Consider the following 16,154-nt stretch of genomic DNA (forward strand, 5'->3'; position numbering starts at 1 on the left):
CCGCTACGTGCTGAGCGATCTAAGTCAATATTCAACGAGCGTTTTCTTCAGCAATCTGCACGCTTGTGTGTCGAATCTCGTCGAGCAGTACACCACTCAGCAGTACCGCGTACGACGTGAACAACCGGAAACACCTCATTCGAGTGCCTGTTGCACTTGGTTTATGTAGCATAAGCGAATTTGAAATAGGTCGCTCAGCGCACCTTGACGTTTATTTAATGGTTGAGAAGCATACAGACTAGCAGCGGTTTTCTGTACATTGAACCGTGCGAAATATGACAATTGTTAGCTGTCGCAATACCAGCCTTTACTTTCACAGGAAGCCTTTGATAAATAAGAGCAACTATACTCAGTGAGAAAAAGCATCTCAGTCTTCGAGGGTTTATTGGTCGACCTGGAGTTTATGTAGTTCAAAGTCGAGTAGATTACTGGTATATATTGTTCTCCAATCCCTTTACAGTTGCTTCTTTAAACTTTCTAGACAATGTATTGATATTTTCTAATAAACAAGGCTTTTTTTTAGTTCATAAAATTCAGCACTGAAAGCAATACCGTAAACTTAACCGCATTCATTAAGTGCCATTTTATTGTGTATATAATTTTTACTTTAGCAACGTGGCTTACTCCATGTGATTATGTAGTGGCGTGTACATTTGTATTTGTGGGATCTGAGCTAAATAAATTCATGTAGAAAATTGGCTGTTTAAGCCATTAATAGCCTTTAGTGCGTTGGACAACAAATTTATCAATAGTTACAAAATAAGATGCAGCAGAAGGATTTTAAAAAAATTTGCTTAGTCATCAAGGATATAATGACTTATTATACACTTGATGACTCTTGGATTATGCATATTAGTTCAACACGGCTTGAGCAAAAATTATGGTTTTTGATGGGACAATAACGGAGCGTGGTAAGTAAACACGTGATACCGATTGCTCGACATTATGATTCAAGACGGATTTCTAGTTAATCATCTAAAGAGGCATAATTCGAACGTTGCCGTACGAACAGGTTAAGTAATCCTGAGAATAAGAAAGGGCAAACAGATTTTCCGTTGTCGATTCACGATTTTCAAAGATGCGAAATAATCACAACCGTTTGTTTACTATTTATTTCAACCTCAAAGTGCCCTTTATATGTCGATGGAGTTTCCAGTAGCAAGAAAAAATTAATTTGGAAATTTGGCCGTAGCGGCTGCACAGGGTGAGACAGTAGCATAGCCGTAAAAGGGTCGGATGGATAATCCAAACACGCCAGACCCATCTAAATACCTAAGCTAGAGTAATAAATGTGTTTGGTGTCACAAGCGTGCATCTGATTTATTAATGAGCATACAAAGCATTCCTTACCTAATCGTGCGTTTAGGAGCGTTTAGTGGCTTTCTACAGGATTGTTTTCTTCCTCTCAATGATTTATTTTCGAAATTTGCTTTTCAAATGCCAACAGACGTTCGTTATTCCGCTAAATGCAATGGCATTTCTTGGAAAAACCTCAGCGTTAAATGCTCCACTAGAAGTATAATTTCTTCTGCGCTGTAGGAATTATTTCCTATATAATGTTTGGAAAACGAAAGTGTGGAGTCAATGATAGCATCAGGATTGAACGTGCCAATGGACTTAATTTGTTCTTTCAGCTAGCCCATGTTAGACATTATAGCTGAATTCAAAGCTTAATATCGTGAGTTACTATTTATTAACTGCTAAGTTGACAATACGTACGTTCAATTCTTGAATACATTCAAGTTCTTCTATCGCCTACTTGTACAACACTTCGGATGTGACATGTCACACCGAAAGCTATTCAGGCATGTCTTGTTTATAGTATAGGAAAGCTAACTTATGAGCGAACGTTGACGAGTGAGGAATCAACCGTTTTAGCTTCGAACGGCCGTAAGAGTCAAAAAATATGATTGATCTGATTTTTACTGTGGTCACTGTGTGTGATCATAGCTTTGGTGATGTGCACTACACTAAGTGGGCTCCGTTTTTTAATTTTGTGCATTATTATGATCAATGGGTTATAACACATTAAACCAAAAGTCTGGTTCAGTCCCTCCAACGTAATGAACGTTCACAGGTGCTTTTCTTTGTTAGACGGAGCTCTGTAAAGAGTAAAATTTATCCGAAGGCCACCACCCAAATAAAGACTTTGTCAATCCGTATGTGCTCCTACATTGTTATCTAGATTCGCCCACCATGACAGGCCTCGTTTTTTCAAGGTTTAAACGTCTTCAGTCTATCGTTTATAATCATCCAGGATCAATATATATATTTTGTGGTGATACCGTACGACCACTTTTGCTTCTTACCTCACAAAATCGCCGAAATAACATGCTACTGTTATATTCTACATCGCAAGAGTAGTAACAAATTCTAAATATAAATCTAAAAATAAATCTAGGAATATAGTACCGCGTTCAAATTGAGTATGTTATCGTTCTGGGTCCTCGAAGACACTTGCACGTTATTTAACTACACAAAATAGAGCATTTCTAAAATTCCGGAACTCTAAGGTAGTCGACTCCCCGTAGTGTTTTAACAGTGAATGAGGCATGGTTGTGACATCGTTGTTACCCTGATCTGAAATAACCCAACACGGCAAATGTCTTCATATGTGAGTCGTGTTTAACCGTTCGCTGCATGCGTACGAAACAAGGCTCATGAGCTCGTGAATCGTGGAAACTGCGTTAATGGGAGATCGTTGGAAGTATGCTTTTGGGGATCGACTATGATAGCTATTGCAAGACATGCCATAATGCTATCCGCGCTGATATCGCCATTGGTTTACCGTTGCTATTCGAAGCCCATGTAAAAATGATATGGTGACTAATGGACACAATTCTTGTACAGTAAGCAGTATTTCTGTTTTGAGACCTCCAACGGACTATCCCTTTTTGTAGGATTTATCCTGAATGTATGACTTTGTTGGCAAGAAATTTACGTGGTCGAGTAGTGACGTTTTCGACAAGTGAAACATCAGATATAGATGAAATAAAAGCTTTGCTAGTGTAAAGTGTCTCATTGAGTGTTTTGATTAAATAACGGAATAGGATAATTATTCTAACATGTTAGAATAATTATCCTATTCCGTTATTATTATCCTATTCCGTCAGTTAGCAACATTTTGATATGTGTCAAATTGAATGAAAAAAAAAGGAGAAGAAAGTAGTAGCATATATGAGGTGTATGACACCGAGGACGGCCCCCCAGAGAGTATTTCTAGTTTATTAGACTCAATCACAGGTGCCAATCGCATCTGCTATAATATTTAATAGGTGTTGTTTATTCGAAGGTATTGACCTGGCATGCTGGCGCTTTGCGTGGAAGCGTAAAGCATGTCAACATGTCCATGTTAATATCGCTCAGTAAGGATATTTAGCCGGCTAAGCAACTATCGTATGTTAGGAAATTTAGCACCGTATTCAGTCTTGCATAAATTGCAGGTGTCGATATATTGATACAAACTGTATAAATTAACCGATAAGATATGCATGGCGCTGCTCGATTTGATACAAACCGATATGAGTCCAATAGCGCCGCAGTTACTTTGTGCCGGGTACACACGGCAGCAGTTGTACTCTTAGTTCAAGTCGAGGACTCTCAGACCTAATTGTATTCTGTTACCGCCTTAAGCGGTGTTTTTCTTCTTTTCTAAATTGGTACGAAATAGTGTAGCAGACGCAGAAAAATAATGTTGTACATGTTTAGTGCGATTAGTTTTATGTACTTTGGGTGCATAACGCCTCAGTTCACGAGGTCCATCCAGTAAATGCTTTATAACATATTATTAAATCCCGTAAATCCAGCAAACGCCGCAAAGTCCTATTCGTCCATTTTATACTGCATAGAAATAAGGAACAGTCATAAAATTCGAGAAGATTGGTCCCCGTTTTTGTCTATGCATAGATTTCAATGCGGTTAACGGTGCCTATAGCAAAACGTGCTATGAACGATTCGCTTAATTAAAACTTTTAAATAGTAGCTAATATTTGTGTGATTCGCGAGAGCTGACACAGATGAACGATAGCCAAAAGTCGGAAATAGCTTAACACATGATAATTTACCCATTTTGCTGACTTTACACTCGACCTGCGTAATTAAAAAAAAACGCCTGCCACAGCACTCCTTACGTCTTTCTGCCTCTCTAGGCAGTTTTTTTTTTAATTTCAATACATCCATGAACATTTGCGCTGTGAGATAGCGGTTGCTTACGATTAAACCTTAAGTGGGCCCTTATAAATACTGCTTCTCTGTTTTTTAAGCCAGCTAATTGTTGTCAACAGCAAGCCAACAAAGCAATAATTGCGTTTGAGTTATTTGTTGATTACCTTCTATTTGTGCGCCATGTTCGAGGTCTAGCGTTGTTGTTGTTGTTGTTGTTTCGGGGCTGGTGTCGGTTCTACTAAAAACTGCTTAGAGAGGCAGAAAGACGTAAGAAGTGCTGTGGCAGGCGCTTTTTTTTTAATTACGCAGGTTGAGTGTAAAGCCAGCAAAATGGGTAAATTATTATGTATTAAGCTATTTCTGACTCTTGGCTATCGTTTATCTGTGTTAGCTCTCGCGAATCACCCAAATATTCAAATGGAATTGTCTGTCTTTCTAACCATTCAACCGCCTAGTGTATGTGTACGACAAAAGGTACGTGTGGCTGGCCACGACCTTATAAAACGGCTAGAAATTGGGCCAGACGAAGAACGCTGCGGGTGCATAGGCATGGTAAGCACGCTTGATTTACTTTTTTCTAACGTCCTTTAAGGTCTTTTGAACTATGGTTGCTATTGCTATGATAAAGCCTATTTCTCTCTAAGTCTTGCTCATAGGTTTAAAAGATACTGGCTGGTCTGTCTCAAACCTATATTATGTAATTGTGATTTTGTGTCTTCTGTGATAAAAGGTGAGCGAAAAAGTTACAATGAAAACGCGTAGTTTAAAAGGAAATAAAAATGCCTGGATTACGATTTTCGGATTACTAATTACGTGCTTGGGTCGTAAAGAGTAGGTGATGCCAGTCACCGTTTTCCGACTGCAAACTGCTGATTCATTCAGGTTTTGTGACCGTATTTTGCTGCACGCAACATTTGTTTGCTTTAGTTGTTGCCAGTTATTGGGGTCTCGAATAAACAGCACAATCAACGCCTCAGTGTTAATAGAAACTGGATAATTTTTTTCTGTAAATTAGAACACATAGAGGTGAACACGAACTAACAACGCCAAAAGATTGCAATGACGATGTGGGTTGTGTGAGCTATGTAGCAGCCAGTTGAACCTTACCACAAAACCATTAAACAAAATTATAAAATAATCAATTAATTCAAAACTCACGTATCTCATGCTAAAGTCCGCATGAAACTTTAGTGCCTATTTATTTGAACATCGTGGAAGTTGTCTATACTTCGATATTTAAGTACCACCTAATGATCTAGTACCTCTCAAATATACTGTCGTGGGTCAATATTGATATTACTAACACTGGTAGTAATTTTCCATTTCGTGTGTTTATGTAAAATTCAGTTCACCATTAAATATCTCTTTTCTCTGAGAATGATGTCGAATTAGCAAATTTTCCTCTATGGTATTATTTTCTAATACCGTTCCTCGGCGTTAGAAAAACGGCGACCTGCCTTACGAAGGCTGTCTTCTCGCAGTGACGAACACCAAGAACTGTCTAACTGTTGAATTGACCGTCTTGCCCTTCGGGACAACGGGCGTACGCAACAGACTAATTATGGTTCCCAGTTGAAATCGGCCCTTTGCCCTCATTGCCGAATACGATGACGGCAACGACAACAATATCAACATACGTAATAGTAACAGCCAGTACAAGCTGGTAGTCTAATAGGGAATACTTTCGATGGGTACAAGAACTCAAATGATCTCAACGGCGATGCCAGCGATGAAGGGTCAACAGACAGCACAAGCCTTTGTTGTTATTTGTACTAAGGCGGCAGGCTAAGTTTCATCGGCTAAATTTTTTATTCTGTTCTGCTTGTAGCATATGACGGCTTTGCTATATTAGATGAACAGTTCTATTATGTATTATTGTAAGGTTACAAGTGCGATCTACAGAGCGTAAATAACTGCTAGGAAAATGGCTCGATCCTAAAGAGTGCACAGGGAGACGTCCACAGTAGACGTAACAATGGGATTATGGCAGAATTATACGAACTTAATGAAGCTTGTTAATCAACGCGTACCAAATTTGGTGATAAATGTGTGTCATCTCTTCATCGTAGAGAGTACGGGGTTAGCAAAACTTATTGAATTTTCTGCAAGTAACGAAAATTTGTTCAGTATTTTTGCACGTAAACGTTTGATTTAATATCAATGAATGATATGTGTAGAGACGTAACACTATCTATCATAATTCGATAATGTACACGGTGCTATACTATTAGAAGACCACCTAACATTTGCTCATTGAGAGTACATTAGTAACCTTAAATATTTCTGGTACATGGTAGATGCACACAAAGATTCTATATGTAATAGTCGTTCTATTGTTTATGAGGAATTTAGATCGAACTCGTTTTTGTTTGCAGGGGGATGTTGTGGCAACAGCGCGAAGAAAATGGTTGTTGGTGGCTGGGCATGGGCCTGGTGGCTTGTCACAGATGTTCAGCGGCTTAGCCTTGAGGTAGGTACCTAATGCTATTATTTACTATTATTAATACTAAGTATTTTAAGAATTTAAAAAGTAATATTGACATCGGGGATTTGTGTTTTAAGAACTTGTCATTGTTGAGTCAATAGGCGATGATCGAATGGTCCCTGTCGAAACGGGTCAGGTGTATAAATGTAAATCGCTTATGGTAGCATACGACGGCTGAAATGATTTCTGAATTTGATTGTGCGGGGCCCAAGGATGAGTTCTGGCGAATAAATGAGACATATACACCAAGTGTATCAAGTAGTGAGACACATCCATCAGGAAGACGTTATAGCGTAATACGTTGGGCATTCATGATGTTTCCCTGTGTTTACGAACTTCGAACTCTGATCAGGGTTAGATGAATAAATTCTTATCTTAGCTATACTTGCTGCTTAAGTAGCGCCCTGTTTCTTTCTGTAGTTATAATCATGTCTGCGTATTACCAAACCGGAATAATTTATACTAACTCGTCACAGGATTTTGCATTGCCCATTGCGTGATAATATGAATATTTAAATTATTTCGGCATGGAGGCCACCCCTGAGTCTGTGTAAATTATGAGTAGACAAAGAAAACATATTGTAACACTAAACGAATACTTCAACCCACTTTCCATTCTATTTTTTTGCTGTTTGTTTCATTTAATAGTTAAGGCTATCCGTAGTGAGCTTTTACTAGCATTTCCAAAGCTTTAAACTGTGAGCGCACGACAAATTGTATGCTACTCATTAGAGAATAATGGCATTTATTGACTAGGTTTCTAAGGGATTGTAATAACTTTGCACAAACAACAACTGACCCTAATGAATAACAATACAGTCTTCCTAAATACTAAACAACGCACCCTCGAGTGCCAAGCAAAAACGTGTACACTACAAATACTTAATGTAGGACGATTTTATATCTTGCTGTTATTTTAATAAGCCGGATTTCTCCTTTCTTTCCTAAAAAAATATATTCTGTGCAAACTCTTTTTCTTGAAAACGTTCAGGTGATGACTCTGAAGCCTCGCTGTGAGCACGTCGAGACGGCGCAGGGAGTGCCTCTTACAGTCACCGGGGTAGCCCAATGCAAGGTTTGTGTTTTCGCCCCCAAGACAGGTACTTATGCAAATAAGTAATATAATAACTTTGTTGAATTTAAACAAATATATTACTAATTGCTTTATATATCTTACGAGTTACCATATCATGGACGTTATCGTAACGAGGTAACTTGCAAACTAAGATTCTTCGCCGATAGCAAGGGTTTGACTTTCTATTGATATCATTTGTGTCTGAAAATGTGTTGTTTCTAGGTTATGACAGAGCAAGAATTCTTGTCAACTGCAGCCGAACAGTTCCTCGGCAAAGATATCGAACATGTAAAAGCTGTCATCTTGCAAACGCTTGAAGGCCATCTTCGTGCCATTCTAGGTACGCTGACGGTCGAAGAGGTTTATCGCGATCGAGATCAATTTGCTTCGCTTGTCCGTGAGGTAGCAGCACCGGACATTGGCCGAATGGGCATAGAAATCCTATCCTTCACTATCAAGGATGTTTTCGACCAAGTCGAGTACCTGACATCCCTGGGGAAGGCTAGGACGGCGGCCGTTAAGAGAGATGCAGATATTGGTGTAGCGCAGGCGGAAAGAGATGCGGGCATCCGCGAAGCAGAGTGTGATAAGTCTGCGATGGATGTCAAATACGGCGCAAACACGAAGATCGAAGACTCACATCGAATGTTTCAATTGCAAAAAGCTCAGTTCGACGCTGAGGTTAATACAAGGGTATGTGTTAATTATCCGAATAGAAAATTCAACATGCAGTGGCTTGCCCTATGAGTCTGTATGAGAATCGAGCCGAAAACCTAGAAAGTACAATAAAATAGTACCACTCAGTGATTCAATAGGATGTACATCAACATCCTTTCTTTGAGTGACGTAACCACTACACGTATGACAAGCTATTTAGGATCCGACGTGGTCTTTATATCACCAAACTCAACTATTTATTGTGTTGCATTGTTACGGCAAGCAGCAAGCAGAAGCTGCCTTGGCGTACGAACTACAGGCGGCAAAATTGGCCCAGAAGATCCGCGGCGAAGAGATGGAAATCGACGTTGTCGAAAGGCGAAAGGATATAGCCGTCGAGGAAAAAGAGATACTTCGGCGAGAAAAGGAATTAACGGCGACGATTAGATTGCCTGCTGAAGCGGAAGCCTACCGCTTGGAGATGATTGCTCAGGGAAAAAGGTTTGAACCAAATAGGCAATATCAGGACATTTATACCTAGAACCAATGAAATAAATAAGAGATGGGTGGAACTCTCGTGGTAAGTATCGTACGGAACATAAACCTTTATTGGAGTTAACTTAATTTCTTGTTTTTTCCATTGATGGCCTTCGTAGCTAAATGACGTACCAAATATATTTAAAAAACTAAATGTTCCGTTTCTCTCACGTCAATGTTTATAATCGCGCTTTAAAGAGAAAGGCTATCATATCTGCATGTTTTGTTTGGTTTTTATTAATGCTGGCTCAAATCCGTTTTTTTTCTCAAGGACGCAGACGGTAGAAAGCGCTCGTGCGGAGGCCGAGAAGATCAAGATGACTGGTGCTGCGGAAGCGTACGCCATCGAAGCCGTAGGTAAAGCCGATGCAGAGCGGATGCGACTTCGGGCCGCCGCGTACAAACAGTACGACGAAGCAGCCGTTCTCTCGCTGGTTTTGGATACATTACCGAAACTCGCAGCGGAGGTCAGTTTGATTTTCCGTTTCCCTTCTGCTACTTTGTTCCTGATAGGGCTTTCGCTGAAAAGTTCAAACTCGTTCACGCAAACGTTAAAAAATTTCAGCAGTAGAGAGCATTTGAAAAAGTGAAAATGTAAAATTACAATATAAATCATATATTGTAATCGGCACGCGTATGCGTCTTATTTTACTGTTGCATTTGCTCTGTGGCTGCACAGGTGGCGGCGCCACTCGCTAAGACGGACGAAATCATACTGCTCGGTGGGGACGATCGCACGTCGCAGGAGGTCGCAAAATTATGCTCGCAACTACCGCCTACCGTTCAAGCGCTTACCGGTATCGACATATCCAAGGTAAATAAAGAGAAGCGCTCACAGTCAGGTGCAGAGGTCAAGAGTTTTGCGGGAAAAGGCGATATACACCAGCCACAGCATTTTTTAGCAGTGAGGGCTTATGGGTCGTACATAATGCAGTTGATGACAACGTGAACTTTATCATATTCTATTTAAAGTTTGTCTGAATCAACGCTCCGCCTTATCCCGTCCAGCTGATCTCTTTTTGTGGAGTTATGTTGATTTATCGGTTTTTCAACATGTATCTGCATTTCTAGGTAGTTGAGAGGTTGGCGTTAGGGGCTCCAATCGGTAAAGTGACTTCGTCTGTACTGGACTTTCAGCCAGCAGAGACTGGGCTAAGTGCTGCAGCTTTAGGCAGGCATACATTTTGACAGGTCCATATTCTGGGGCGAAAAATTGAAAACAAAAAATTGGTGCATAATCAAGTGGACAGGAGATAAAAAAAAAATACAACGCAGTATAAACCGTTGGAGAGAGCCACGGCAGAAATCTTAAAAAAATCGCACATAAATTTTGTATTTTCCTCTCAACCCACTCTACTGGGACTCGCTTAATTTTTACCATTTGCTATCGTTAGCTTATTTCACTGCCTCTATCAGACTACAAAAAATTTTAGTTACCTTAAGACTAATACTCGCGTTACAATTTTTTTCGTCACGTTTGTGTAATGCTCATGATTTGTCACAAAAAGGAGTTTACTATTGATTGAAATCTGTTATTCTAGGCAAACGGGGCCGGAGGCGCGTTCAAAGGCCAATCTCGTTTCGCTTATCGTGACAACTAATTGCTCAGTGACTAGAGCATTGTCTATTGAATTGTTTTTAAACCTTGCGTCTCGATTGGTTTGCTGCCATTGATCTTGTGACGAGCGCTGCGAAGATTGCGGTCCTTCGTTCACCCCTGTTAATGGCCCGTTGGCAACTCTTTTAAAAAAGAACAATAATCACTACTGATGATGTAATATGTTCTACTTTGTTTTGATTTCGCGTTTTTGTGCAGAGTAGTCGAATAAGACGGTGAATTAAATCGGCGTCAACTGCAATAATTGGCAATTGCCAGATGTAAAAAAATTATGCAATATGCTTTCTAGAATACCGTTCGTAGTACGATAAGCGGTAAAAATTTGCAGAAAATTAAAATACGCTGCCAGTCTGGACGCAGATCGCGTGACGAGGTGACGATGGTAGTGAGCGTCTTTTTGTTGCGGCAATTTAAGAAGTTCCCTTTGTGGGAAAGCCAAACCACAAAGCAGGATCGTGAGGACGCTGCCCTACTATCTAAAATACGCTTCCTTACGCAGCAGTACACGGTCAGTGACTGAAGATATTTGTACCTGGAATGTTCTGCGATGGGCTACTCTATTCTAGCATGGCTTATGACATCCGGTTCGAGAATGTGGCCCTTCCTGGCGACTTTCTTTTGAGATTTTTATGGAGAAGCCAAACTTCAGAGTCGTCAACAAAACTGTGTTGTCACGTTGTCAAATATAAAATTAATCTTAACTCTTTCATGTAGTTCGTCTGCTATGATTGATTGCATAGCATTCATTACATTACCGTACGAATGAGAGACTGAAACATAACTGAATGTGCTTTTGGGGCTTTTCTGAAATATCTGAACATCTGTGAAATCAAGAGTACCTTCATTTGTAATAGATAATTGATATTTCGCAAGCGAACAAGTTATAGTTTCTGCTATTTGCTTTTTCTTACTGTAAGTATACAATACTACTTACACATGACAACAGACTGTGACCACTAAACAGAGTGCTTTCTGAACATACTTTATTATGATTTTTGCTATTATTGTTTAAACTTGAGCTGGATGACGGTTCTTCGTACATTTCTATTTATTTAGGTAGCGGACATGACAATCTTATTTGACCGTTCGTCTAGATGCTGTACGGAATTAGAAGTAGTACACTTGAGTCGAAATACGATGTTACAAGCCGATATGTTTTTGGGTAACGTACGAATAATACAGGCAATACGGTCGAAGACGCATTGCGGTCGCAGTTTACTGAAATGTAACCGATCAACTATGAGAACTCGGAAAGCCACTACGTTGAAATCCGCTGTGTTGGGGCTTTGCAATGTACGGTACCTTGGGCCAGTTCCGCGAGACGGATTATTTTCAGTGCCGACGTCAAAATGGCCTTTTTGGTTGTTCAGTTGATTGCTTAATCATGAGTCACAGATACATAAATTGTTGTTGTGCGCCTATTTTATTAGACGTTTGACCTTCTTTCACACATCGCCTACTAGTGATTACGTACTTCTATTATGCGGTTTACGTTAGACTCACGTTTCATCACTCTCGATGTTCTACATTTGCAACTAGCTACTTAATTTTTTTGGATTTTTGGACCAATCGGAATTTAATTACGTGTAGAACCTAGTCTGAAGCTCACCCGCTTACTATTGGTGGCAATATATGAACTTTTTCACAAGCCTACATAAATGCGACATTAAATCAGTTCATGCCCCTTAGTCTCTCACCTGTACTTGCCCTGACTGTTGACACATAACTCCGGTTTGTTTTGCCTCTCCGTTTTTTCATTGCAGATCCTGACCAAGATTCCGGGCGCCAAATAGTCGCGTTAAGCGCGAACACGCACAAGTGCCTCACAAGCGCACCATCGTCATACAGTAGATGAATACGAAAGAAAAAAACGTCGAAACAATTGGCAATAGAATGGTAGAAAACCACAAAGCCACGACATCAACGAAAGCTAAAATCAACCCAACGCACCCCTTATACATCGACCCATCTCATGGATGAGAGACGGGAAAGTATGAAACGAAGTGAAAACTACGTATAATCATCACCTATTCGTGATGTTTAGCAGTGTCCGTAAGAATTTCCTGGTCATTTGGAGTAGCGCAATCAACGGCCGCCAAAGGTTTTCAGGGTTCCAGCGAAACCAGTAAGCAAGCGGCATAGCTTCTTGTAGTTGTTGTCGTCAGCCATTACACGCGGTATCAGATACACCGTTTCATCGTTTGAGAGATGTGATTTCGTATAGCAATATATGTGAAGTTGTCAAGTTTAGCTAACTTAACTTTATCTCAAGAATCCAGCAACTTGCTAGAGATGTCGGCGCTTTACCGTATCATTTAAGTTAGTTGCTTGCGTACAAGATGACATTTAACCTACCAGTAAGAAGTTTTACATTGTCTTACATGGCCATCCTGTCCCTGACCACTCTCAACTAGCTATTTCATTCCTGTAAATCTATCTCGTCAATGAGAAGCTTTACCTTTTAACGATTGTAGTATAATTCGACACTTAAATACCCTCCTAAGGAGATCATTCGCTCGGCAGAATTATCTCATGGCGTGTATTGCGCTTGTTGACAAGCCCGACCAATTTTGCGAAGTGGCCAACGACCATCTGCAGGGTAACTGTGCAGCTCAGCTAAGGTTGGCCGTAAGATTCACACTGGAAGAGATCGACTCATTAGTTTTCGAGAAGCACGCCAGCCAATCGATAATGCTAGCATCAACACGTCCGTGTAGCAATATTCGTGTTGCATATTTGCACGAAATTGTATTTTATAGAAGTTTCCCTTGATTTGCATTAGAATTAAAGTTCACATAGCTACTATGATTGATGCAGCGATTGCATCTGTGAGACACCGTAGGTCGTTTTAACGATAGCATGGCCCACAATTTTCTAATCACTTTCCAGTGATAATTGGCATGTTTGTTATTCCTTATACGTATTGAATATCGATACTCGACATTCATGATTCGTTCCTCCTTAAGAGTCCTTCTGATTGCTATGTACTTGAAAAATGTTGGGTTACCCTCTTCGAGTGCAGCCCTCCATAATCGCAGTATAGATGTCGTGTGTAAATTATCGCCTCGATAACTGAAATGTTCTTAGTGTTGGTAACCTCCCCGCTTGTATTCGTGTATTCCTCTATGCCTCAAGCTTCTATCCAGAGCCTCGAACTGTCAAATTGATGTTTATCGATCTTATCTCCGTAGTTCCGTAGCTTCTCAATCATGTAACGTCTTTTTGTATGAAGGAGCCCGGCTATTCTCGGTCAGAGATAATTTCGTCCTGCAAAAAAGTTGCAGGACAAAGCGAAGCCAAACAAGATTCCGACAAAGACGAAAACTGTAGGTGAATAGTGATGGACTACAGTGGTGAACAAACAAGGATAATTATTATGATTATTGCTGATAAGGCATAAATTAAAAGAATGTTTACATTTTTTTGTATATCAAAATAATATTATTATTATCATTACGGAGTGATTAGCCTCACTGCCAGCCACATCACAGCCTTAGACGCCTTTGACCAAAGGCATTTACTCTATTTCGCCAAGGGAATGCGCAACAGGTGCACAACCTTGGTCCTATTGTTTGAGGCCACAAGGTGTGTCGTAGCATCCGTATAAATGTTCTGAAACACATTCATGGTATTCTCATAGGCGTAATGCTAATCAGGTGCTCGCAGCTTAAACGCACCAGGATTCAAGCGCGATGCATATTATGCAGGTCGTTTTAAAACGATGCGATAACAATCTTGATGATTTGTGGCCTTTATCTCAATATGTATTTGTTTGAAGTGAACGGGGCAACTAAAGCTAGTGTAACGTGTACCAGTTATTACGTGTCAATCAATGAAACAATGCTAAGAATAATTTGCAATGGTGTAGGAACAACGAAGGACAGACAGGAAAACACTCGGAGATGGAGACAACCTGTCGCCTATAGGTCAATGGTCACCTTAAAGTTCCCCATCATGGCGTCGAATTTGATATTGTTTATCCCTAACTAAATACTTTTTTGCAAAGTCATTTTACGGATTGATGTTCAGTTCTCTTAAAACAATCTTCACATATGAGTTATAAAAATCAATGAACACCATCGACAACCAGATTTTACTTTTCGTTGCATCTCTCAGGGCACTGGTGGCTTCAGAATTCGAAAGAGAGTTGGACTTTATTTTTTAAGAGCTTATTTAAGTACAATTTTTTGTTACTTTTTACAGTTTTTGTTAATAAGTTTTTGTAAGCTTTTTGTACCGACGTAAATGACACCTCGCCATTAAACCGAGAAGAGTCTATCTGCGTTGGTCTAATAGAAATTAAAAATTCAAGTTATTTAATTGAATCTAGTCGTCTAGTTAGTCTAGTCAGAAGAAAATATCCTATGCTGACCAAAATTTACTGCAAGATTGCGTGTAGCGGTTTACATCGAGCACTTGAGACCAGCGAATGTTGAACCTAGGATCACATCAACTATAGGGAAGCAAGATGGAAAGACAAAAGCATGCGGAACGTGCTGTATGTTGGGGTATCAGGGGCAAAACAGTGGCAAAAACTAACAACGAAATTCATTAATCGATTGTCCATTAGAAGCAAATCCGGGGCCTTCTCCCTTTGGCTTTCATGATATGAAAATACTAAAAGCAATGTTTTTCACACTGTTTGTAATAGTCTATGCTACTGGACATCAGCGAGGGCAGTTGCGTCAATTGATCTACACGTATAGAAACACAGCCGCTATATAAATATAAACCAGTAAGTACATGTATGTATCCGCCTTGCTATGACAAAATAACCATGGTCACGAGACACGAGTCAAGGACGAATTTGTTTAGCTTCAACAACAAGGTTCTTCGTAAACTGCGACAAAGGGCTCGATTTGACGTAACGCTGAAATAACCCAATATGCAGATGCGAAATCGAGTGCACGAGTAGGGTCATCTCTCTAATACCGTAGTGGATAACGTGCTTTCCCGCTAAACTTGAGGACACGTGGTAGCATAGGTTCAAATCCGGACGTGGACACACTTTGTTTCGCGCTGGGAGTTAACCGTTATTGTTTCAGAGGGAAAGCAAGGTGAAGGAAAACATGCGAAACAGAAAACTGGCAAACTCGTATAGCCGGTGGATGCATATAGCATTATTTATAGAAGATAAATGAAGGAATATTTATCGAATGGTCGCTTGAAACTATTAGCTGATACAATAGCAGGAACGTTTAATTAGTGCATAAGTGAACAAGCTAAAGAGGTTACAAGAAATGAGAAAATGATGAACAGACACTTGTGGCAGAATATACCAAAAACCTACTTATTATACACAATATACAATACACAAAATATTATGCACATAGCGTATAATTATATAAATTATATAGATATAATATTGGTAAGGCTATATTGTAGGGCTTATGTTGCTTTATATATATATATATATATATATATTACATTATACGCGTTTTTGATGCAACTGAAACGTGCGTAAGCGATGTGTGATTGTGCAGAAAATAAAATGAGCTACACTATGATTTACCGAGAGAGAATTAATGGTAAAAATGACAAATGCAGAAAGCTGGGTAAGAGGATTAGAAATAAACAAATATACTGATCGTTTACATTGCATTATGACTTACGCTGAT

General features: G+C 39.7%; 1 protein-coding gene across 1 annotated transcript in view; it reads left to right on the forward strand.

Annotated features, from left to right (window-relative positions):
• Positions 1–16,143, forward strand: part of Flo2 (flotillin-2) — a 20,603-nt gene extending 4,460 nt beyond the window's left edge. The window contains exons 2-8 of the mRNA XM_086972294.1: positions 6,540–6,634; positions 7,641–7,724; positions 7,947–8,417; positions 8,668–8,882; positions 9,190–9,385; positions 9,598–9,732; positions 12,300–16,143. Coding sequence (XP_086828420.1) covers positions 6,540–6,634; positions 7,641–7,724; positions 7,947–8,417; positions 8,668–8,882; positions 9,190–9,385; positions 9,598–9,732; positions 12,300–12,329 — 1,226 coding nt within the window. The 3' untranslated portion in view covers positions 12,330–16,143. The remainder of the gene's footprint in view (positions 1–6,539; positions 6,635–7,640; positions 7,725–7,946; positions 8,418–8,667; positions 8,883–9,189; positions 9,386–9,597; positions 9,733–12,299) is intronic.
• The last annotated feature ends 11 nt before the right edge of the window (positions 16,144–16,154 follow it).

The sequence above is a fragment of the Varroa jacobsoni genome, unplaced genomic scaffold (assembly GCF_002532875.2).
Source record: "Varroa jacobsoni isolate VJ856 unplaced genomic scaffold, vjacob_1.0 scaffold_1424, whole genome shotgun sequence".
NCBI lineage: Eukaryota > Metazoa > Arthropoda > Arachnida > Mesostigmata > Varroidae > Varroa > Varroa jacobsoni.